Source organism: Haliaeetus albicilla, chromosome 7 (assembly GCF_947461875.1).
Source record: "Haliaeetus albicilla chromosome 7, bHalAlb1.1, whole genome shotgun sequence".
NCBI lineage: Eukaryota > Metazoa > Chordata > Aves > Accipitriformes > Accipitridae > Haliaeetus > Haliaeetus albicilla.
The window spans coordinates 5,489,555-5,513,444 of NC_091489.1; the positions used below are offsets into that span (position 1 = coordinate 5,489,555).

Sequence of the window (23,890 nt, forward strand, 5' to 3'; positions counted from 1 at the left end):
AAGGTTTTCAGAAGGGTTTGCTGCATCTCTAGCCTGGACCATGCCCTACAGCCGTGTATCTGGGGTAGCTAAGCCTAGGCAGAGCAGAGCCAGGTTTTCCCCATCTCCCCTCCAGCATGACCCGGGGTACCACAGTAGCCCAGCATCCCCATCACCCCCCCTGCCCTGGGGGTCCCTTGTCCTCCTCTTGGGCAGAGGGGGCTCCGGAGGAAGGGGGGGGTGTTTTGCCTGGAGCCGGTGGGTGGCACTGCGGCCCCGCAGCACCGCCTCGGGCACTGACATCGGATCCGGGGTGTCAGCCCTGGAGCACACAGGGTCCCCACGCAGACCGTCCGGACACTGGCTCAGCCGGCGTGGAGGGACCCCGGCAGGTCCCAGGGCCTGCTGGATTCTGGCCCTGGGTGCCAGCACCCAATGACTCTACCCGGTCCGCTGAGAGCACCCAGGGAGTAAGGTAAGGGGGCCACGCTGCTTCGGGGGAGCGTGCACCCAGCCCTGCACTTGTCCCAAGGCTCCAGCAAGAGCTGGGAGCCCCCAGGGTCCCCCTAGTCAGCCCTGGCCAGGTGAGGGTTAATCAGCAATGGGGATGGGAATAAGGCTCAGGGCTGGGAGAGCTGTTGCCTGTTGCTTCTTTCCCTGCCTGCATCCCCTGCTCCTCCGGGGGCTGCCAGGCCACCCTGCTTGGGTGCCGAGGGTGCCCCGATGCCTGTGCTTGCACCCACTCCTTCATCCCTGCTCCGGGATGTTCCCGGTTCTGCGGCTTGGGGAATTCACCCTGCAAATGTCCTCTCCCCATGCCCCGGCTGGCTGGGGCAGCTTGTTTCCACCCTGCTCTGTGCAGGCAGCTCTGACTCCACCAGAGCTTTGCCCCACAGAGCTGCAATGGATGCAGGCAGCCCCATGGCAGGGCAAGTGCCTGGCAGAGCAGGAGGGTCAGGATGCATCCAGCACCGGCAGCTTTGGGGGAAGGTGCAAGCGAAGGCACCTCAAACACCCCAGGGTCTCACAGGCTGTGCCAAGCATTGCCCTTATCCCACCCTGTCACCCCAAGGACATGGTTTTCACAGCCAAATTAGTGTTGCGAGTACCCCTGGGTACCTGAAGCTTGCATTCCCATTCAGATTTAGCTGGTTTTGCAGGCAGAGCTGTGCCCTTGTGCCTGCCCAGTGCCCAGCTGGGCACCCCGGGGTGCCCCTGGCTTCCAGAAGGGCAGGAGCCATGTCCTGGGGTTTCCACCCTCACGTGCCTCACCCCAGGTTTGCTCTAGGCTATAGGCAAGGCAAAAAAAGACCAGTGCAGCTTGCACAGGCTTCCCAGCAGTGACAAGGCTGGGTTTGGGGCAGCTGGCAGCTGATGGGACCCGCCGAGCATCCCCTGAATTTCCTGCTGTGACCAACTGAGCAAGTGGAAAGTCCCCACAGGCACAGCAGGAGGACGTCCCTGTCCCTGCCCTCCTCACCAGCCAAAACCACTAACTGCCAGATGCACGGGAAATGCTCTTTGCCCATGGGTACAGGCTGTTGCTTTGCTGCTGAGCTCCTGATGGGCTCCCAGTGCTCTCTGCCCTGGTTGTAGCAATCCCCTGGGAGCTAACGTGGGGGTCTTCACTCCCTCCTTCCCTTGGCTTTAGCTGCTCTGAGCCCGGCCTGAGCTCCAAGTCAGCAAAAAGAGCCCTGGGGTTGTTTTTTAGTTGAAAAAAATCAGTGTTATGCTTCCCAAAGCACACTTTCGGCATCTCCTGCACAGAGTCAATCCTCTGTCCCGTGCTGCACGACCTCTTCCCCAAGAGCTGAACCTGGTCTCCTGGGCTGCCTTATTTTCGTAGTCTTGAACAGAAAAGGAAAATTATTGAGTGAGAAGCAGAATTGAGCCAAGGAACTTCACTTTCCAGCTCCCTGGGTGCTCAGGTCTACAGTCTTGGCCATGTTTTTATTGATTGCATGGGATGCCGGCAAGCACAAGGAGCCCCATGGGTGAGGAGCTGGAGGGAAAGGCAAATTGCCATGGGAACGTGCCAGCAAGGGATGCCAGGCCGGGAAGGGCAGGTGCTTCAGCTCCAATAAAGCCCACGCCAGCATGGGAAAGTTGCTACAGGGTATTTTGGGACCGGATGAGCAGCAGAAAAGTTGCACAGAGCCGGCGGTGTTGGAGAGATGATGAGTCCCCTCTGACCAGGCTGGGTGCTGGGGTGGTTGGTCCACTCCCAATGCAGCCCTGTGCACCCCAAAAGGGGTGAGCCCTGCAAGCTGGACACCCCTCCACACTCTCCTCCTAACCCTGGGTGCCCTCTGTGCACCTTACACACCCATACAACTACACGGGCACGCAAAGAGCACCCAAAGGCCCCGTCAGGACGTACAAGAGGGGAGACAACCACACTGCGAGCCTCCCTTTTGCACCATCCCGTGCCACCCTGGTCTGGCTCAGACCCACGGGGGTCCCACCGGGCAGGGTGTGTGGCAAGGGACACGGGGTGAGGCGTGCTGGTGATGAAGTGGGGTGACCCTGCACAGCTGCTGGTCGTCCTGGCCATCAGATGCTCCTGGTGTGCAAAGAAACGTGGTGCTGGTGCAAAATTAGGCGGCAGCTGAGGGCGGGGGGGGGGGGAACGAAGCAGAAATGACAGACACCCCTCGCTTGCAAGCAAGAGGAGGAGCCGCAGCCAGTTCTGGGTGCTGTACGACAAGAATAACGCTCCCAAAGAGCCACCGGCTCGGAGACGACGTTGGCAGCGGGGTTGGCACCGACTCCCCCACCCCACCCCTGCAGTTGTCCCGCTGCTCTTTCCAATTGCATGTCACTTCTGGGAGATATAGATGGGGAGGTGCTGGCCAGGGACCCTTCCCACCTCCCCACGTCCCATTTGGTGCCAAAGCCAGCCCAAAGCCACCTCAACATCTGGGACACCCTCCTCCGCCGCCACGATCGCCCCGGTTGGCCGCGTCCCCGGGCTCAGAGGATGGCCGGGGTGGCCGCGGTGCAGGGGGGGTCCGTGAACGCGGGACCCCGGGACTGCTGGGCGATGCGGCCGCGGGGGTTAGAGGCGCCGCCAGCCCCGTGATTGGCGCGGCGGGGGACGAATGCCACAGCTGAGACGGGGCCGAGGCTACCTGAAGGACCCCGCATGTCCTCAGGTTTCACTCATGACCATCTGACAGCAGCAGCAGCTGCTCTGCCAACAGGCACTCGCTGAGCCAAAGCCTCCAGGAGTCGAAGGAGAGGGAAATTCTGGCCCTAAAAGGTCTCTCCTTGGGATTTTGCTCTCTCCACCCAACAGTAAGTACTGGGTTCAGCCCTGGGCTGATGTCAGGCCATCGGGTAGGGTCTACGGGGTCTTGGATGTCCCTGGGTTTGTCATTCTCGCTGTGCCTGGAGCGGTGCAAGAAATGCCAGGGGCTTCACCGTCCGAGCGCCAGATGTGGATGGGAGCAGGAGAGCCCCTGCAGTCGCTGGGGTGGTGGTTAGGGCTGTAGGCACCCGCCAGACTCCCCCGCGTGAAAAACAGCCCGGGACAGGGAGAGAAAGTCCCCGCAAAGGCGCAGGCAGGGCGTGGGGACACGGGTGCCAGCAGCCACTGGACCCTCGGTGGCCATGGACCTGCCGCTGGGATGAGAGGGGACGGCGGGGGATGTGACGGGCAACCAGTTTGTGAGCCACCTTCCCACTCGGAGGAAGGGAGCTACAGGCAGGGCTTAAAAGGCACAAGTCGCCTTTCTCCTGGCTTCTCCTCCTGGAGATCTAAATATAAACCTCAGCTTGGCCAAGCCAAGGTTGCAGGAAAGGTCTGCGGGGTGGCTTCACAGTGTCTCCTTTCAAGAAGGCGCCTGTCCCCGCAGAGCCCCTGTCCCCTGTGGGGGAGCAGAGAGGGACCCCCATGGGGAGAGGGGGAGGAGGTGGGACCCCTCTGCCATGCTGAAACAGCGGTGACGGGGGGGACATGGAGGTGGGAGGCCGTCATTTCCCCATTCGCACACGGGGGCCACAGGGTGCGCACGCACAGCCAACACTTTTGGGGTGCCGGGGAGGCAGGGTCAGCCCAATGTGGGGTTCAGATCTCGGATCCCCCATGGGCAGTGGAGAAACAGGCAGTGCCAGGGTGGGATTTGGCTCTTTTTTTGGGTGCTGAGTCCCCTCACGTGCCTGTAGTGGTTGCACAGAGCTATGCAAAGCTCCCACCTCTCGCTGTGCGTGCAGGGACCGCTTTGCACCCCCAGTGCCATTTTGGGGTTTATCCACAGGCAATAAGCCACCCCGGTCCCCCCATCCCTCGCAACAGCAACCATCCCTCTCGGCCAGATCCTGCATCGCTACTCTCTCGGTCCCCAGAGCCGGTGCTGAGTTGCAGAGTGAAGTTTGCAGATAAGCACAAGCATTTCTTCCCCTGCCCACAGCGCTGCTGACAGAGGTGTGAGGGATCAGCCTGGGCATGCAGCGAGCAAAACACACTGCAAAAGATTTAACAGCAGATGTCGACAAGGGGCAACAATTCCATAAAACCCTGGGGACAGCGGGACACCCCTCTCTGTCCTGTTATACAGGGGAGATCCTGCACGTGTAGCTGATGGATTGACGCGTTGAGCGCTGGAGCTACCTCCTCTAGTCCTTGCTAGGAAAATGCCTGGTGTTACAATGGTTCAGGAGTGAAAGGACATATTTACAGGAACTGGTTAAAGAACACGGCGTCCTGCCTTGATTTGACTGTGCTAATATTTAAATAACATTTTCTATTTTCTGGTGTGTGTATAAGGGTCTGGTGACCATCAGTCAGGGCAAAAGGGCCCTGTGGAGCCACTCGGGCAGCTCCATCTTCACTCGGTGGAACTTGCTGGATTTGGGGGTAGGAAAGCGAGCGGCAGCAGGTAATGATGAGCCACCCAGTATCATTTCTGTGTTTGGCAGGTTGGACTAATGAGTTCATCTACATGGAGGGGAGGAATGGGGAGAGTGTGGTGGATGATTTGGGGAGTTATGGGAGCAAAGACCCCAGCTGGAGCTCTGGAGATGCCGGGAAGGGTGCTCAGCCTCTGTGCCTGTCTGTCTGTCCAGCTGCCTCCCTCCTTGGTTATTTATACAGCCCTTGGGAACATCTCAGCTTCAAGTCTCCTTTCTCTGGATCCAAGTGGATTTGCATGAGATCCCTTGGGAGCTGGAGGGCAAGAGTGGAGGTGTGGGGCTCAGCGCCTGGAGCTGGGCATGAGGAGGGCTGTGATGGCTGTGGGTGCCCCGTGTTGGTCGTGGTTTGCAGGGTGTCTGGTATGGGGTATTGGGGTGCAGAGGCTGTGATAGGAAAATGGGCATTCTCCAGCCCTGGGATGCTGCAAGGGCCCCGATATTGCCAATCCCATGGGAGCATCAGGTCTGGGACCTGCTCCCAGTGCTGCTCGTTGGTGATCCCTACGTGAGCCGGTGGGGTTGCATCTCTCCTGGCATCCCGATAGCAGGTCATTACAGCCCCACGCCATCCTCCCTTACAGCCCCACGCCATCCTCCCTTCCCCCACGCTGTCCCCTTGCTGCCTTCGCAGCACTGCTCAGATCTTTTCTAAGCCTGACATGAGAGCTGCTGGCAGGGAGGAGCAGGAGCTTTGGATGACACCCGAGTGCAGGCAGTGGGCAGTGGGCAAGCACAGGGTCCCCGCTTTAACCCTTCCCCACCTGCCTGAGCCTCCACTGTGGCCAAAGCCCCCCCAAAATAAACCCAAGCAGCCATTCATCCTGGTGTCCCCTTTCTAGCAATCCCCTCCTGGGGCTCAGTAGGGACAGTGGGATGGAAAGGAGGTGGGGATGGGTTGGTACCCCCCCGCCGCTGCATCCCCCGGCTCCAGGCAGGAGGGGGTTAGCACGTTGCTGTAGGATGTTGCAACCTCCTATTTCCATCTGTGGCCCGGGAGAGTATCTGAGGACTTCACAGCTTCCAGCCTATGTATCTCACCCCCGCCTTCAAGCACATCGAGGTACCCTTGGCAGGGCTGCGGGCGAACAGGCATTGAAGTGCCAGAGTTCAAGTAAATTCAGGACAATAACAATCGGTCAATTGCATGAAATTAATTTCCACGCGACTTATGATGCTGGTGGCAGGAGAGGAGGCACCTCTGCAGGGCACGTATTTTTGGGGGGTTAGCGGTTTATGTCCCAGGGGGAGGCTGGTGCCCTCTTATCATGTTCAGCGTTAAGGATTTGGCTCTCCAAAGGAAGCCAGCGATGACACGGGCTCAGCTGTGTCTTTGCAAGGAGCTAGGGCCAGGGAGCACCATCTTGTTTGGCACGTGCAGGGCACCCATCGCGGCTGGGGCCCCGCTGAAGGTGCTGCTGCAACGTACTGTGAAACACGGGATTGTGCATCACGTCCTTCTCCTCCTCAGTGTAAATCCCCCAACTGCTGGCACAGCGCTCGGCTGGTGGGTGTCCTTGTCCCAAAGTGCATCGCGAGGCGGGGGGGAGGGGGGGGAGATTGGCTGCTGCCAGGAAGGGGGCTGGAGAGTGTTTGGAGACCTCTTGGTCTGCCCGAGAAAGGCAGCATCTAGCAGGCAGAAAGCAGCAGAGCAGCATCATTCCATAGCAGTGAACTCATTCAACATGCGCTTAAAATCAAGCATGCACTTTTGCATTTGGCCCGATCAACCATAGCAGCATCGCTCTTGCTGTGGGTGGCCTGTGGGTAACACGCAGTGAGTGACCTTGGCTGGTCTGGACCACCCTGAGGGACCACGATGGCACCTAAAGAGCATGAACTTGCTGCAGCATCTCAGTCCCCCTGGTCTGGCTGGGAAAAGCATCCACCAGCGCTGGGGTTGCTCTGATGTTGTTTTCCAAGGGCTTTCAACAGACCATCAACTTTGCTCAGTATCGGGCAAATTGCAGGCAGCGTAGCTTCATCCGGCTCCCCAGGATGACAGATGCTGCTTGGAAGCATCCTGCATTCCTACCAGTACAGTTGGCTTGGGCCACACTTCAGGCAAAGCAACAAACACACCCAGAGGAGGGTAAAAAACCACAGTGGTGACAGGAGTCGGCACGGGAGGACATGTCGCTAATGGGACACAGCGGTGCTCACTGGGCTTGGCGGGCGAGAGGCTGGTGTTTGAGTCGCATAGCCCATGGGACTTACCCAGCCGAGTGCTTAAAAAACTCAGAAATTCAAAGAATAATGCTGGAAAATGAAGAATTTATTTTTTTGTCACTCCAAGTCTTCCAAGCCCACTGCTATTTGAAAATAGAGTGGGGAAAAGGAATGGGGTGACTCTCTTAATTTTTTTATTGGTGTTACTTTCTTTTCGTGAAAACTTAGCACCACCTGCCTTGAAAACAGGGCAGCCTGAAAACAGAGCGAGTTTATGGTGGGCTGAGAACCTCCCCGGTGGTGGAGATCCAGCGTCCCACAGCAGTGTCATAAGAGGCATTTGTTTGCAAAAGAAAATTTTGGACACTTCACATATCTTTCCAGATAGTCTCTGTAATGTAGTTACAGCGAAGCATTAAGGGATGACAATATATCTGGGGATAGTAAACACCAGACTCTTAAATAGCACATTATCATGTTACAGAAAGGGACATAAACTTGTTTATAAAATGGCTAAATTTGTCTGGCACAACTGAAGGGTGTTTATCCTAGTTACTTCTAGAAACTCATATAATCTCAGAAATGCTAATGCAGCTCCGGGCCCTGCTCAGCATGCTGGTAAATCACCCATGTGCGTGACTTAAAGCAAATCTCTCCACCCCCTGTGCTCTTTGTGGGCAGAAGAAAAACATTTCACATTCGATTTCCTCAATATTCCCACTTTTTTCCAAAACTCAGGGAAAATACTGTAGGAGAGAAACACCCCGTAGGACTTTTTCAAGCTGTGACATCCCAAAGACCATGCCGAAAGGATTTTTTTCTGCAACCATCAGACTTTACAACAAAGCACCGTGTCACCCCGTACACTCAAGCATCACAAAAAAAAATCACAAATATCCTGAAGCTCAAACAAAACCCGCAGCAGTGGATGGCACCACCGCCGCAGCACGGGGCTGACATCATCTCCTGCGTCGCAGCCTGCACCCGGTGGAGTTTGGAGCTGTTTGGGATCCCTCTGCCCTGCCAGGTGCGGTGGCAGGATTTGGCCCTGCTCCTTCTCCTTTCCCCTATGGTCCCACCTCTGGGGGTGAGTAGTCGGGTGTAGAGAAGTGGGAAATGCAGAGGGTATAAGGACTGTGGTATTTAATCCTCGCCGTAAGCTCCCTGTCCTCCATGGGCATATAAATGCCGTCCCGACCGCACCGAGTGTCTGTGCCCTTGGGCCGGATTTGAACCAAATACATGTTCTCCTGGCAGCCGGTCTCTTAGCACACGTGATTTTGTTTTTTTAAAACCTATTTAATGCATGCAGGGATGGAGAGGGGACCTGCTATGGGGGGCTTCACAGGGCATGCAGCAGGGTTGGGAGAATGAGACCCATGTTGTGGCCCCGGGGGTCCTCCTGGGCGAGCGAGATGGCAGCCACGGGGATCAGCAGCACGGAGGACGATGGTGTTTGTAGCAGCACTTGGGATGCATGTGACTGAGAACCCATCACTGAGCTGTGACTCATCCCCAAACCCTGCAGTCCCAGCTGGTCCCCATTGCACCATCCTGCCCCACCCTGGGTGTCCTCATGGGGATAAATAAGTGAGGGATGGAGAGGGTTGGGTTGTCCTGTGTGCAGTCAGCCTCTGGGTGCTGGTTTGGGTGGAAGTGGTGTGTCCCAGGAGGAGTTGGGGTGCAGGTAGCAAGGAGGGGGTGCTACAGGATTGTGCTCTCCGTGAGCTGTGATGGGTTTAGGCTGCATGTGCAACAGGGTCTGCTTTCCAGAGCTCTTAAGCTGCTCGGTGCCGGCTTATCTTGCCCCAGCGTTGACTTCTCATAGCTACAAGCATATGGGCCAGCTCTGGGCTCCTTGGCACCGGCTCTCCCAGAGCTGGCTGCTTGCTGGCTTTGGTGCGTGAGGTCCATGTTTCCATGCTAATCCCTGCTGCAGAGATTCCCCTCTGTGCTGTGCACTGCGAGTGCTTGGCTGAGCATCACCTGGCTCTGCTGTATCTTGGTGAGTGATGCTGATTTACACTTGCTGATGACCATTCAGGTTGTATTCTGTCTTGGACTTGTGTACATATCAGTCTCCTCTGGGGTCTTTCCAGAGTGTTTCCTGTTAAGAGGGTGAATATTGAAGGGCAGGTTTACAGATGGGTAAGGGCAGCTCCTCAAGATGTGTTTGATGGTCTTGCTGCAACATTGCAGATACTCAGAGGGTCCCACTGCTGTCTCCCACGTTCTGGGTATCTGTAGAGCCAAGATATCTCAGGAGCAGCGTGTCTTCACTTGAGACACCCCTGTCATATCTGTCTTTGTTAACCCAGCCCTGAGTATGGTGGGGGAACAAGTACATCTCTCTTGGCTTACCAGGCTGGGGGACTCTGGGTTTGCAGATGCTCTCCCAGACCAATGTTCTAGGAAGGGGGAAGCAGAGCCCTGGATCTGCATGGGTCAGCAGGATGGGGGGAGGCCCCCGGCCACCCAGTGTCCCCCACAGCCACACATCTGCATGCAGCAGCCGAGAAAGTCCTTCCCCCTCTTCCTCAGCCCACAGGAGGTTATTTTCTGTGCAGGGATGAAGTGCCAGTTCTGGACGGGGTGCCTCTCCAAGCAGTCTCAGACAGGACCCTGTCACCCTTCTGTCTCTCCTGATTATACAGAACCTATTACGCAGCATCTCTGGTAGTTTCCAAACCACTCGGGTTATTTTGGAGGCCAATTCATTTGTGTGGCCACAGAGTAGCAAAAATATCAGAGGAAACTGAATTTCTATCAAAGCAAAGGCCATGCACTCCTGAGCAGGGAGCTGCTCCCAGTTGCCTGCTGGTAATTGCTGATGCTGAACTGGGAGGGTGAGATGCTCAGCCAAGGTGTTGGACACGGGCAGGCCAAAAGCAACAGCTCAAGTGTGTCACAATAAAAAAGTTATCCAGCTTAGCTGGGAGTCCAAAATTTAAAGCGGCAATAAATAGCAGATCAGAGCTTTGTAGAGACATTTTAAGTGACTGATTTCTTAGTAGGAAAGCTGATGGGGCAAGAATCTGCCTTTAATAAGGGACTCTGGGGGGACCCAGCTCCTGGGGAGAGCTGGGGCTGAGCCCCACGGCACCGTGGGGGTGATTTGTGCCTGAGGCAGCACCTGTTGCTGCGCCCAAACTGCTTTTACCTATCGGAGGCGCAAAGAGTTTGATCTCAGTTATTTATAGCAGCTGCTATAAATGTGCCAGGATGTGCCACGCTGGGAGCAGAGGGGCTGCTCACCCTGTCCCAGTGGCTGGGGGTGGCTGGTCCCACGGTGAGCTGCTTCACTTGGGGTGGTGGGACCTGGCTGTCTCCCACACACACTGGTGTGGGAACTGGGCTCACTGGGGGAGAGGGGTGTTGGGCCGAGCCCCCTGCAGAGTCTGTGTTTGGCTCTTGGCTCCTTTTCTTTTGAGTGATGAACCAGTGATGCTGATGGCTCCAGGGCTGCGGTGTGCAGGAGCTGGACATAGGCTTAAGTCCTGATCCTCCCCCCTAGGGTCATCCACTATCTCTGGGTGGCCACAAAGTGGCCAGAGCAGGAGCAGATGCTGCCAAAGACCCCAAAAAGCAACAAAGCAATTCCATGCCCAGGGCAACATCTCCTTTGAGGACCCCCTGCTTAGCCTTGGGCAGCGCTGCCAACCCCCAGCACCTTCCCCTGTGGCTGCAAGCCCCATGCCTGGTGCTGCCAGGGGCTGCTCCGTTGGCAGCCAGATCAGCGTGGCTTCAGCCGAGGAAGAGGAGATATGGGCCGAAAGCAAAGCTGGTGCTGCTTGCTTGAGCTCCCCTCCTGCGCTCGCTCCTGCCAGGGGGAGGAATGAGCAGAGTCATGGGGCTGCAGAAACTTGACTCCTGCGGTGATCGCTGGTGGCAGCTGGAGGCACGGCCACCTCGGCTGGGACCGCAGGCTGGGTGCAGTGAGCGGGGACGGGGCATTGCTGGGGGTTTGGAGGGGAAGCACCCAGCGGGAGGCTCCAGGGAAGACGTGGGCCATGTAGCACCCGGTGCACCGAAGCCTTGGAGAGCAGTGTGCTGCTGAAGGGGCTGGAGCCCTACAGAGCGCTGGCGTGGTCTGTAAAGCAGGCTTGTCCTAACAGCTCTGCAAAACCCTGGTTCCAGGGCAATTGAGGCTGCCTAGACCAACAAGCTCCTGTGAGTCCTAAGAGTCTGCAGGAGATGGGGTGGGTTGGTCCCCGCCATGGGTGCTGTGGGTCCCGCTTGAACATGCATCAGTGCATCCCCGGTGGGACTCGGGGCAATAGAGTCAGACGCAGCCCAGTGCTTTTGGCTCGAGCTTTGAGGCCACTTGTATCAAGGGAATGCAAAGGGCAGGTTTCCAGAGCTGCTCAAGTAGAGCATGAAATGGGGGTAAATCCAGAATAACTCTGGATGAGAAGAAGCAATGGTGGTACCCTGCTGACCCGCTGCCATGGGCACAGTCCCCTTGCAGAGACATGCAGTGGCAAAAATTCCTTTTTTGCTTGCTTTGATGAGGTGCCACCTTTGGGGTCCAGCAGGCCTGGGGTGAGATGGGGTAGCTGCTCCGGGCTCTGTTTTGCAGCGGGTTGGGCCACAAGCTGGGCTGTGGACAGTGCTAGACGACTCCACTTTGCAGTGATGTGACACGGTTTATCTTATTAGATAACCCTGTTCAGCAAGGACAAAACTCTCCCTCTTCTAAAATAAGTTTAAATACAAAAATTGGTGCTCTTGTCATTTGATCTTTTTTTTAAAGGTTGCCCTGTTCCAAAAGGCAACAAGTTGCTCCCATCCCTCTACTAGCTGCATTTTGAACGTGCATTGAAGCCCTGGTGCTTGGAGCCACAAAGGGGCTGTTCGAACACTGGGATGAAGGTGGTCTCTGCCCAAGAGACGTTGCAGCTGGGAGCCAGTCCCTGCTTCATCCCTGGGATTGGATGCAATGGCGGGGTGAGCAGTAATACCCCCACAAAGATGTGCTGCCTTGGGGATTGCTTGCCCTTGGCAGGAGAACATGCATTTTGCACACCGGGATTCAATTCAGCGGTGATAGTGAGGGAGCGTGGTGGCTTCTAAAATGCAGTTATCCTGCACTGCTCAAAATCAATACCTCCCTTTGCTTTTATCACTTGGTTTTATAATCACCATGGGAATGTGTCAATACTGTTATGCACCCAGAGTCTCTCTTCCCATCAGGGCTATCTATAAATGTCTAGTTCTCCTTAATTACAAAGGGCTGAAGGTTTCCAGCTCTCAGCATGGCAGGGCTGGGTCTGTGAGGAGTTTTGAGCCTATAGCTTTTTTGGAGGCAAGTGCTCAGCAGCATCACAGAAAGTTTTGGTGCATGGAGGAGTCACTGCTTGCCAGTGGGATGCTCATTTTGGGGAGGGTGAGGCCCAGATATCCCAGTATCCCTGCAAAGCAGGATCAACTGTTATGGTATATTGGGCTCATCTGACACAGGCTGGTGTTTATGGGTTGAACAGATATCGAGGCAAAGCAGAGGCAAGGTGATGCAAAGCAAGAACTTTTCTGGTGTCTAGGAAGCCTTTTCCAGGTGTTTTGGCCTCCCTGAGGGCATGGCAGCCTGTTTCGCTGGGTGCAACCACCCAGCTCATCCCGGCTTTGGTCTCTCCAACCATTTTTGTTGTTCTGCTGCTCACTGGAGCCACCCTTATCTCTCCCAAATGGCCCATTCTATTCCTGTCTGGGGAGTCATCCTGATCTCCTTAAAATTAGAAAGTGGCATTATTGCCTTGCTTTTTGGCTCAAGATAAGACTTTATCCCCTTTCTCTCAGGAGCAGAGCCATCCAGCGCTGCAGAGTAACCACTGCAGGTTACTTGTATTTCCTATGGATGGGTGCTGTGAAATGGGCCACTGATCCTGCAGGACCGAGCTCCTCTGGCTGAGGAACCTCTTGCTTTGAGCACTGTATGTTGCTCGCACAAGGTGCAGGAGGAAAGCTGCCCATGCCTTGCAGCATATTGCAAAGGGGAGACAGCTAGAGCGGTGCCACTGATGCCGAAGGTGTTTTGTTTTGTTGAACAACCCTGTCTAGGTTGTGAAATTGCGTGTCTAACAACAGCCAGCTGGTGCCAGGGACACCAGCTGCTCAGCTCATATGGTGCTCAACCTGATGGTGCTTTTTGATCAGAGGGTGAATGGGGGTCTGGGAGGAGAAGGAGCACACAGCGTGCTCCATCTGCAAGTGATCCATGCATAATAATCTTTCTTGAGAGTTCAATAGTCCTGCAATAAACTCATTTGCAAAAACTCACCAAGATCCTGCCATCATCTGGCTTCAAGGGCTGAGCAAAAATGCCCCAAAGTGGCACCAGCTGGCATTGCCTTCTCAGCCCTCCTCTCCCCAGCAGGCTGGGCGCAGAAGTCCTGGGAGCAGAATGAGAGGATGGCCGGCCTGCCGCACATCCCGGGCCCCGAAAACCTCCGCCCCTTCACGCCCGCCTCGCTGGCTGCCATCGAGCAGCGCATCGCGGAGGCAGAGGCACTCAAGGTAAAGCAGCAGCACATGGAGCTGCCTGAGGAAGAAGAGATTAAGCCCAGGAGGGATCTGGAAGCTGGCAAGAACCTGCCCCTTATCTATGGTGACCCACCGCTGGAGCTCATCGGGACCCCCCTGGAGGACCTGGACCCTTTCTACAAGGATAAGAAGGTGAGGGGCAGAGCTTTGCCCATGGGTAGACTTGGCATTACATGTAAATCCCAAGAAAAAGACCAAAGCATGGACCTCCTCTTCTTTCCACCATGTCCCAGGGTCTCATCTGAGCCCATCTTGGTGATCCGTAGTCCCAAACTACTGTGGTTGCTTCTCCTCCAAAGCAGAGCATCTGTTCCTTGGCAGTCACAAGCCTTTGGAGATCCAAAGCACACATAGAGGTCTCACCTCTAATGGCAGCACTTGATCTGTGGGTGTTTCGGGGGTGTGCAGAAGGGCTAACCTATCTCCCTCCTTTCTTTTCTCCACAGACGTTCATAGTCCTCAACAAAGGGAAGTCCATCTTCCGCTTCTCGGCGACCCCTGCCCTCTACCTGCTGGGGCCCTTCCACCCCATCCGCAGAGGAGCCATCAAAGTGCTTGTCCATTCATATCCTTGCCCTCTGTGATGCTGCTCCATTGCCAGGTCAAACCCTGATGGTCAGAGTGCAAACGGTCCTGGGAGAGGGCTGAGAGAAGTGTTTCATGATGGTGTGGCGAGCAAATTTCCTGGGCTGGCCCCCACCATGGCCAGGACCCGCTGCCCAGCCATCCCAATGCTTTGGTCCCTTCCCAAGGAGTGGGTGCTTGAAGGCTTTGGGCACCTTGGTGGCACCAAGAGGTCAGTCTTGGTTGGAGAAGGGAGGAAACCTAAGTGGTAGAGCTTCCTAGGAAGAGGTACAAGGTCTCTGAGGTCTGGAGAGACTCGGAGAGGAAAGAAAATGATTACAGATCAGGGGATCCTGTCCCATCTGGGAAGTGGGCAAATTGGGGAGCTCAAAGGATGCTTTGGGAGAGGGAAAGCAGAGGAACCAGGACATTGGGGTACAGGGAAGGAGGCAACTTGGGCAGTGCTGGGGCTTTTGGTGTGAGACAAGCAGAGATGGAAAGACAGGAAAGGATGCCAAGAGCAAAAGGGGCACTAGGATGGGTGGGAAGTGATCCCAGCAGAGCTCTGGTGGCAGCAGGGGGTGGTGGCCAGGAGGTAGGAGGAAAAAGAGGGGCAGAGGGATCAGCAAGTGGGGAAAGCTGTATCCTGGGGTGATGGAGAGGAAGGAGCATAGGCAACAAGAAGGGAGGCAGACCCAGCACCACAGAGATGGGAAGGGAGCAGAAGGGGATGGCAGGGGCCAGGACCATGCATGGGAGCACAGAACTGAGCTGGGAGAGAGCTGCAGGAGGAGCAGGTCAGGGCATGGGACCAAGGTGGGAATCAGGACAAGAGTAGGGGTGCTTGCCTTCATAACCGTGTGAAGGGGGGAATCTAGGCAACAGCCACAGCATTTCTCCTTGACCAAGTTTTAAATTGTTCAGCATGTTCATCATGATCACAATTTTAACCAACTGTGTGTTTATGACAATGAGCAACCCCCCGGCATGGTCCAAGAACGTGGAGTAAGTCCGTGCCTCCCACAACCTCCCCCAGCCATGGGGGCCATCCTCAGGAGGGGCAGGACCAAGGCTGAGAGGAGTGTTGGGATCCAGGCACCCTTCAGAGGAGGAGAGGTGTCATTGGGAGATGCTGGTGGCCCTCTTGATCTCAGAAGGGATGTCCGCGCTCTGCATTAGGCATTGCAAAGAGTGGGAGTGTTTCAGAGCTGCCCAAAATCTGGTGGGGTCCCTGTGACAGCAGACCACTGCAGAGCAGGCTGGGTCAGGTCGGGTCAGCAGTGATAGTCTGGAGAGGCTGAGCAGACCCACGAGTCCAAAGAGCATGGACAACCAGCCCCAGGTGAGAAGGGGAAAATCCAGCATTTTCTGCTGTGGTTCTGCACAATCAGGGCTTAGCAGGGTTTTACAGAGAGCATGATGGTGGTGGGACATCAGCAGGGATCAGAGGTGTTGCAGAATAGTCATCAAAGGGATTGGTACCTCAAGATTTCCCAACTTGCCTTACAAGGAACCCAGCAGCCTGTGACTGTGAACCCCCAAACTCAGCTCCCGAAGATGGTCCCACTGGCAGGGGTGGACAAAACCTCATCCTGAGCTGACCCTTGGTCCTGGGTGAGCATCCCCTGAGTCGCCGTTCCCATTTCAGATACGCCTTCACTGGGATATACACCTTCGAGTCCCTCATCAAGATACTGTCGAGAGGCTTCTGCATCGACAGCTTCACATTCCTGCGTGACCCGTGGAATTGGCTGGACTTCATGGTCATCTCCATGGCGTGAGTTTGGTGGGATGGGGAGAGGACAGGAGGTCTGGCCACTGCACCCGAGGCGGGGGGAATGACCCTGGGGAGGAGGGCTGAGAAGCAGGGGGGTGGGTGCCTGGCAGAGCCCTTAAAAGCCTTTCCTCTCCTGTCCTGCAGCTACATTACCGAGTTTGTGGACCTGGGGAACATCTCTGCTCTCAGGACCTTCCGTGTCCTCCGTGCCTTGAAAACCATCACCGTGATACCAGGTGGGACTTAAAGAAGGGATCTCCTCTCCGTATCTTCCCCTCCCTCAAGCTTAGGTTTTCCCACAGTTCACAGCAGTTCCTTGTTCTTTTGACAGCTCTAAGAGAAAAGAGAGGAAATGAGGTATTTGATACTTATAAATAATTTTCCACCTATTTCAGCTTTTGGGTCAGGTCCTGCTGATTTTACATCTTGAAATTAGCTGTGCTCAGTTGTTTGGCCAGGGAAAGCCCCTGATGAGCCAGATGTGGTGTTTTTAGGGCTCCTTGGAGATGCCTTAAGTGGGCTTGTGCTCACGTTGTGTTTATGGTCTCGATTAACCAATACATTTTGCTTGGTCCTTGGAGCCATAAATTTAGTTTTGTCCCCACTGCTGACTGCACTGGTGCTAGGGTTGAGATATTTAATGGGTATTAGTGCAAGAGCCATGTGGCAAGTGTTTAACATCACCCCAAACATCCAGCCTGCAGTGTTAGGAGCATGTTATCAAATACCTCTGATGGCTGTTTCCCAAGTTTGATACCATTTCAATACCCTGGTTTGGTACCACCTAGTGCAAGCTCACAGAAATGATAGGTCAGACCCCTTGAAGAAGCATGAGATTGAACTGAAAATGATAATTTCTTGTGGTGAATAAATTCTTGTGTCCCTGCAGTTTCCAGATCTTTAGGGTTCATATTTGAATGTTTTTTGCCTCCATCAAACAGGCTAAAAATTGCGTTTAGCAAAACATAAGCTCCTGCTTCTTTCTGGAATAACATCCCCCCAAGAGGCTCTGCAGAAATAGCAGTTGCAAAAATAAGCTGTTTTAGAACAGCTGTCCTCAGCAGTTCCCAACTTAGACAAGCCCTTGGAGAACTGGGTTTTACCTAAATAGGTTTTTTTTGGGGGGGGGGGGGGGGGGGAACAACTAGCATGATGACAGGACTAAAAATCATGTGTCTTTGGAGAATTGCCTCTACATGAGAAAGCTCTGTGCTCAGAGCTGCTTTTAAGATCAATGTCAGGATGTCCCAGCATCACCCATCATCCGTGTAGACCTCGGGTGACAGGAATGACATCCTCCATGTGAAAAGCCCACTGAGGATCTGTGGGCAAGCCTCCTCTGTGGAAGAAACAGCGATGCTGGGGGGGATGGATGAGTTAATCCTGACGCTTAATGCAGATGTCAGTTTGTTACCTTCACTCGGACACATTTGAGTTTCTCCCGCTTGAAGGAATCAGGTTGGAGGGTACGTGGGGGCTCCCAACCACCCATGGGGCAGCAGCATGTGGGGGTGTTGAACCACAGAGGCTTTTCTGGAGCTGAGAGCAGTGGTCAGCATCTTCCAGCTGGGATGGCAAATAGCTTTTCCATGTGCTGCAGCAAAGTGAGCTACTCTACTGGCTTGGCCCAAAAAAGGCCTGACTGTGGTATTTGGGGAAAAGGTGAAGCCAAAGGAATTCAGGGGTGCCAGCCTGAGATGAGATTTGGCTTGTGATACCCAGGTTAAGGTTGGCATGGGGAGGCTTGGCTGGCACTGGTCCAAACGTGACAATTCTGGGGGAGGCGTTTATGATGCCCAGCAATGCGTGGGGCAGCTGGGATGCAACATGGGGCACAGAGCTGGAGGTCTGAGCACATGGGGTGAACTTGGTGATGCCACATGTCCCCACCAGATCCAGCATGTTTTGGGAGCACCGTAGCACGTTCTCCATAATTAGCAAACAAGCAATTAGCTCAGTAGTGACACCTCTCCCCTAGGGCTGAAGACGATCGTTGGGGCTCTGATCCAGTCGGTGAAGAAGCTCTCAGACGTCATGATCCTCACCGTCTTCTGCCTGAGTGTGTTTGCCCTAATCGGTCTCCAGCTCTTCATGGGGAACCTCCGGCAGAAGTGTGTGCGGTGGCCCCCCCTCAATGACACCCTGCTGTGGGACTTGGGGCTGGACGACGACACATTGGCCAACACAACGCTCTATGGCAACTTCACCGACGGCATTGCCAGCAACTTCACCAGCAACTTCACTAGCAACAGCACCTTTGATTTCGAGGCCTACATCAACGATGAAGGTAAACACTTGTGCACCCCCTTCTCTGCTGGCCCATCACCCTGGCTTGCTCCTCGGTTTCCTTGCTCTTCATCCGTGTCAGACCCAGATGGTTTGCTTGCATGGATCTTCTTGCCAAGGTGCTTTGCAGGGACATGTGGTCGGTGGGTGAAACAGGGATTGTGCATACTCTCAGGATAGACAGATGGGATCAAATCCTTCTTGCCAGGGAAAATGCAGTCCACCTGGGCAAGCTAAACTCCTCCAGAAAGGTTTCACCATGGGAAGCCTGGACAAACCAGTGTCTCCATCTCTCCCACTTGCTTAGTGGGGGCACAATCTCCCCATCGGGGAGGACACTGGTGAACAGCTGCTCCGTCTGGCTGGTCACAGCAGGGAAACCAAACCCTCCAGGAGCAGATGGGACTTCAGGTGGAAAACCAGAGGGAAGGATGCAGGAATGACATTTCTCACCCACTTTCACTGCATCATGGCTAGGTCCTTCCCCAAGTACTGCTGCGTCCAGTGAGCATTGCATGCAAGCATGCGACGCTGTGACAGCCAACAGGAGGGGAAGGAGGGAGAGGTGGGATCAAGCACAGGTCCTCAGACAGGTCTCCAAGTTTGCTACTTTCCTACTACTTCTTTGAAACAAGTTTGGCCCAAAAAATTGTGGTGGGTTTTTTGTTTGTTCTTTGGTTTTATGTTTTTAAACTCCATGAAAATGTAAAAATCTCAGAAAATCTGCCTGGCAGAGCTGCACAGTGGCAGGATGCTCCACAGGGATGTTTCACATCTCGTTTAGGGCACTTGACAGAGCTCAGCAGAAGATTGGGTTATGTCTCAGCTGAGCTGCTTTGCCTGACCGTACAAGTAGCTCTGGCATTAATTACAGGAAGGCTTCTTGGTAGGGGTGCAAATTCAATACATAGGATCTAGTGAGTGCAGCGCAAATAGCAACAGCACTCTGCAGCCATGCGTTCAGGTTAACAGCTATTGGGGCCAGGCCAAAAGCATATTGCCTGGAGTTTTACAAGTGGGACATCTCCTCGATGAGCCCTCATAGGTTAAATAAAAGCCTGGTGGCAAGAAGCCAGGCAGAGCTGGAGATGCTTTGAGGAAGCTCCAGAAATCCCTGTGTGGCTCCTGGAAGGGCTGTGCTAGGTGATGCCCAGGATGGAGTCCAGCTGCCCTCTGCCATGTCCTGGGGTGGGAGTCTCCAGATGCTCATCTATGTGTCCTTGGGGACAGCTGACCTGTGATGGCATTGCTTGGCAGCTCCTGTAGCTCTGGGTCTGTGCCCAAGCTGTAAGGAGGAGCTTTAAGGACCCCTGGTCTGTAAGCAGGGTAGGTTTCCCCACCAGGTAGGGGCTGGTTGGGATGGGAGCAGCAGGAGGAAGGTGATGGCCATGGAGGAGTAGCAGTCAGTTTCCCCAGGCTTTCTGGGGACTCCTGCAGTCCCCCATGCTCAGTGCTCCCTGGGAATGCCCTGCTATTTTGTACGTTTTCTCAGCAAAACGGACCAGCCCTGGTTCTTTGACCACATGTTAACCCACCTTCCCAGAAGGTAGGCCAAGCCTGACCCTGGCCAACCTGGCTGTTTCCAGAGCTCTTGATGGGCTTGGGAACCATCTAGTTCGGTTGGTGAAACAATGCCATGAGGTGTCTGAGCTAGTGCCGGGTAGTTCAATGCAAATAGCAAAGTCAGCAGAGAGGAGATAACCCAGTGACCAGCACTGGGATTCAGGGAATTTGCCTGACAGCGATGAGCTTCCAAGAATTTGAAAAATCAGTGTTTGGTGTTTTGTTTTGTTTGGGGGTGGGGTTTTTTTTGATGTCTTTCTCTTTCCCCAACTGCAAAGCCAATTTCTACTTTCTGGAGGGAGCGCTTGATGCCCTGCTCTGCGGGAACAGCAGCGATGCTGGGTGAGTGCAGCTCACGCTGGTGGCTGATGTCCCCTCTGGCTCCCCAGGAGGGGACGAGGCAGCCAGCAGAGCCTGTGGGACCACTGATGCTTGGGATGGGAGAGGATCGGGACTGGGAACGTGGCTTTGCAGGTGAATGGTCCGGGAATCCCAACTGTATCAGCTTGGAGGGGGTATCAGTCCGGGCATCCCGACTATATCAGCTTGGACGGGGGTGGTTCTGCTGAAGCATCTCAGCACCTCCAGGGATGGAGAGTTTCGCTGCGGGTGCAGGAGGGGCAGCCCCAGGGTCTCACAACAGCTGCCCCTGTGGCTCCTTTGGTAGGAAGTGCCCTGAAGGGTACCAGTGCATGAAGGCGGGCAGGAACCCGAACTACGGCTACACCAGCTACGATACCTTCAGCTGGGCTTTCCTGGCCCTCTTCCGCCTCATGACGCAGGACTACTGGGAGAATCTCTTCCAGCTGGTAGGCACCAAATTTTTATCCTTGTGCAAATGCTTCTCTCGTTTCAATGCTGCCCCAGGTCTAGGACAGGTAAAAAGTCACTTGACTGGAACCCTGTGGGACCTTGTCCTGTGGTTTATGTATCTAGCCGGGATCGGCAGAGATGGGGCATTGTCCCACCCAGTTCCCCAACCTGAGCAGCGCAGTGTATTTTCCAGGGCAAAGCCCAGGTGTGCTTCAATGGTGCTGTCAGCTGTATTGTGGAAATTGGGGATTTATAAGAGTATCTAGTACTTCTCTGGCTTGAGCTAAGGGATAAGGGGGAAAAGCGAGGTCACTTGTCTCCTGCATTGAGTCACCCTCTACAGAGAAGTTGCAGACACCATAAAAATCCCAACTGACCCTGGGTCCAGAGACTGTTTAGATAAAAGCAAGCCTACATCTAAAGGCTACACGTGTCCTCTGGAAATGATTATGCCCAGATTTGGAGTTAGAAAAGGGCCACTCTTGGCCTAAGGGTGAAACCTGAGAATTTGGGAGCTGAGAGATGTTAGCCCCTGTCACAGCAAAGCAAGTATCTGATGAAATATCGGTCCCATCTCTATACATGCTTGCAGCCCTCGGGCTACCAGACAGCACAGAGCAGCATGGCTGGGTTTGCCAAGACTTCTGGCTGTTTCACACAAGTCCTAACCCAGTGCCGTGGACTGCAAGAAGGTCAACTGGGCAATGACCAGCCCTTGGGGAAGATGGGAGCAAAATACTGTCCTCCTCCCACAAATGGGAGGGTGCCCTGGTGCAAGACCTTTCATTGGAAGCATCACTAAACCGATACTGTGCTGAGGTGGTGTGACAGCCTGTGCCTCCTCTTTCCACAGACACTGCGTGCAGCAGGGAAAACATACATGATCTTCTTCGTGGTGGTTATATTTCTTGGTTCCTTCTACCTCATCAACCTCATCCTCGCGGTGGTGGCCATGGCTTACGCAGAACAAAACGACGCCACGTTGCTGGAGGAGCAGGAGAAGGAGGAGGAATTTCGACAGCTCATGGAGCAGCTGAAGAAGCATCAAGAGGAGCAAGAGAAGATGGTTGGTGGAAAATGTGGGGGCCAAAATGAGGAACCTTAGGAATAGGGGGGGAAAAGGGGAGGCACCGACAAGTATGGTGGAGCCTCTATGTATAATCCAAGAATAAGCCCCATTTGATCCGTAGTAAGCAAAGATAATAGTTGAGTAACTATTTTGTAGGTCACAGCTGAATCAAAAAGATGAGATACTATCCTGGGTGGGATAAAAAGAAGGCTGAAAAGATTTAATTTCCACATCCAAAAAGCACAGGGAGCACTGGGAGGCAGCAGAGAGGTGCAGCACAGAGGTGTGGTATTGCTTGAAAGGAGGAGGTGAGAAACAAGGCATAAAAGGCACCAGAACTAACGATATATCTTCCTGAAGCACATCAAGAGCAGGAAACCTGGCAGAGAGCATGCACAGGCACATGATGACCAGGGTACAAAAGAAGCACTCAAGGAAGATAGGGCAGTTGCAGCAAAACTAAATGCATTAGCAAACAATTTCCTTTTGGCCAAGAATGAAAAAAAGAGAGGGCTCGAGAGACCCTGCGACTTGCCTGGGGAAGTCCTGGTGTCCTTGCAGGAGCCAATGCACAGCTCTTGGGGTCTGGTCTCACTGCTGTCCCCCAGCACACGAGCAGATATGCATGCCTGATGCTGCAGAGTGTTTGCAGTCAAACGAGCTGGTGTCAAAGCGAGTGGTCTCTGAAGCTGCCTGATTTCCACCCATTTCATAGAATTGTATAATATCCTCAGCAAGCTTGCAGATGACACCAAGCTGAGTGGTGTGGTTGACACACCTGAAGGACAGGATGCCTTCCAGAGGGACCTGAACAAGCTCGAGAAGTGGGCCCGTGTGAACCTCATGAGGTTCAACAAGGCCAAGTGCAAGGTCCTGCACCTGGGTCTGGGCAACCCCCAGCATCAATACAGGCTGGGGGATGAAGGGATTGAGAGCAGCCCTGCAGAAGAGGACTTAGGGGTACTGGTGGATGAAAAGCTGGACATGAGCCAACAATGTACACTCGTAGCCCAGAAAGCCAACCATATCCTGGGCTGTATCAAAAGCAGTGTGGCCAGCAGGTCGAGGGAGGTGATTCTCCCCCTCTACTCTGCTCTTCTGAGACCCCACCTGCAGTACCGCGTCCAGCTCTGGGGTCCTCAGCAGAGAAAAGACGTGGACCTGTTGGAGCGAGTCCATAGGAGGGCCAGAAAAATGATCAGAGGGCTGGAGCACCTCTCCTGTGAAGACAGGTTGGGAGAGTTGGGGTTGTTCAGCCTGGAGAAGAGAAGGCTCCGGGGAGACCTTATAGCAGCCTTCCAGTATCTAAAGGGGGCTTATAAGAAAAATGGGGGCAAACTTTTTAGCAGGGCCTGTTGCAATAGGACAAGGGGTAATGGTTTTAAAAACTAAAAGAGGGTGGATTTAGATTAGATACAAGGAAGAAATTTTTTACAATGAGGGTGGTGAAACACGGACACAGGTTGCCCAGAGAGGTGGTAGATGCCCCATCCCTGGAAACATTCCAGGTCAGCTTAGATGGGGCTCTGAGCAACCTGATCTAGTTGAAGATGTCCCTGCTCATTGCAGAGGCGTTGGACGAGATGACCTTTAAAGATCCCTTCCAACCCAAACTATTCTATGATTCTCTGAATATCAGGTTGGAAGTGACCTCAAGTATCATCTGGTCCAAACTTTCTTGGCAAACGCATGGTCTAGACAAGAGACATTTGCTCCATTGTGGTCCTGGGGTGTTACCTTAGCCCCTTTCCCATCCTTGGGAGTCTCTTTTCAGCACAATATGCCTACAAAAACATAGGCAAAAGCTTCTGTCATGTCTGATACTGCAGCCCAGCTATTTTCCATCTCTAATCATCACTTTGGTCTATGTCAGCAATGTCCACAAGGAACATCACTGCAAATCTGACTGTTAGTCTGGGCAAAAGACCAGCTTCCTTGCATGTAGAGAGAAACACAAAACAATGTTTTCCTCTCTCTAGAGCTTCTATCTCTCGCTGCTTATCTATGCTGGGCCACAACATCCTCCGAGGAAGTGGCTTGCTCTTATCTGGCTGCTGCTGTTTGCAGGATGGGTCTAAGCAAGCCCTGCCCAAGGGATGGGGACTTCAGGGCTGGGCATAAAGCTGGTGCTGTGGCCAGTTCCCTGAACAAATTAACCAGTGAGTTGCCCAAAGGCTTTATTAAGGAATGATACTCCTTTATTGTCACCTAGAGAAATG

The 23,890-nt window shown here is 54.2% G+C and overlaps 1 protein-coding gene across 2 annotated transcripts in view; it reads left to right on the top strand.

The window, feature by feature from the left end:
* Positions 1-3,157: 3,157 nt before the first annotated feature.
* SCN4A (sodium voltage-gated channel alpha subunit 4) overlaps positions 3,158-23,890 on the top strand; it is a 44,636-nt gene continuing 23,903 nt past the window's right edge. The window contains exons 1-10 of one of the 2 annotated variants that reach the window (XM_069786738.1): positions 3,158-3,276; positions 13,433-13,731; positions 14,046-14,179; positions 15,073-15,168; positions 15,812-15,940; positions 16,085-16,176; positions 17,919-18,227; positions 20,068-20,131; positions 20,457-20,598; positions 21,456-21,668. In XM_069786738.1, the coding sequence (XP_069642839.1) occupies positions 13,468-13,731; positions 14,046-14,179; positions 15,073-15,168; positions 15,812-15,940; positions 16,085-16,176; positions 17,919-18,227; positions 20,068-20,131; positions 20,457-20,598; positions 21,456-21,668 (1,443 nt within the window). In that variant the 5' untranslated portion in view covers positions 3,158-3,276; positions 13,433-13,467. Of the gene's footprint in view, positions 3,277-13,432; positions 13,732-14,045; positions 14,180-15,060; positions 15,169-15,811; positions 15,941-16,084; positions 16,177-17,918; positions 18,228-20,067; positions 20,132-20,456; positions 20,599-21,455; positions 21,669-23,890 lie in introns of those variants that run through there. The other variant, XM_069786737.1, reaches the window with a different exon arrangement.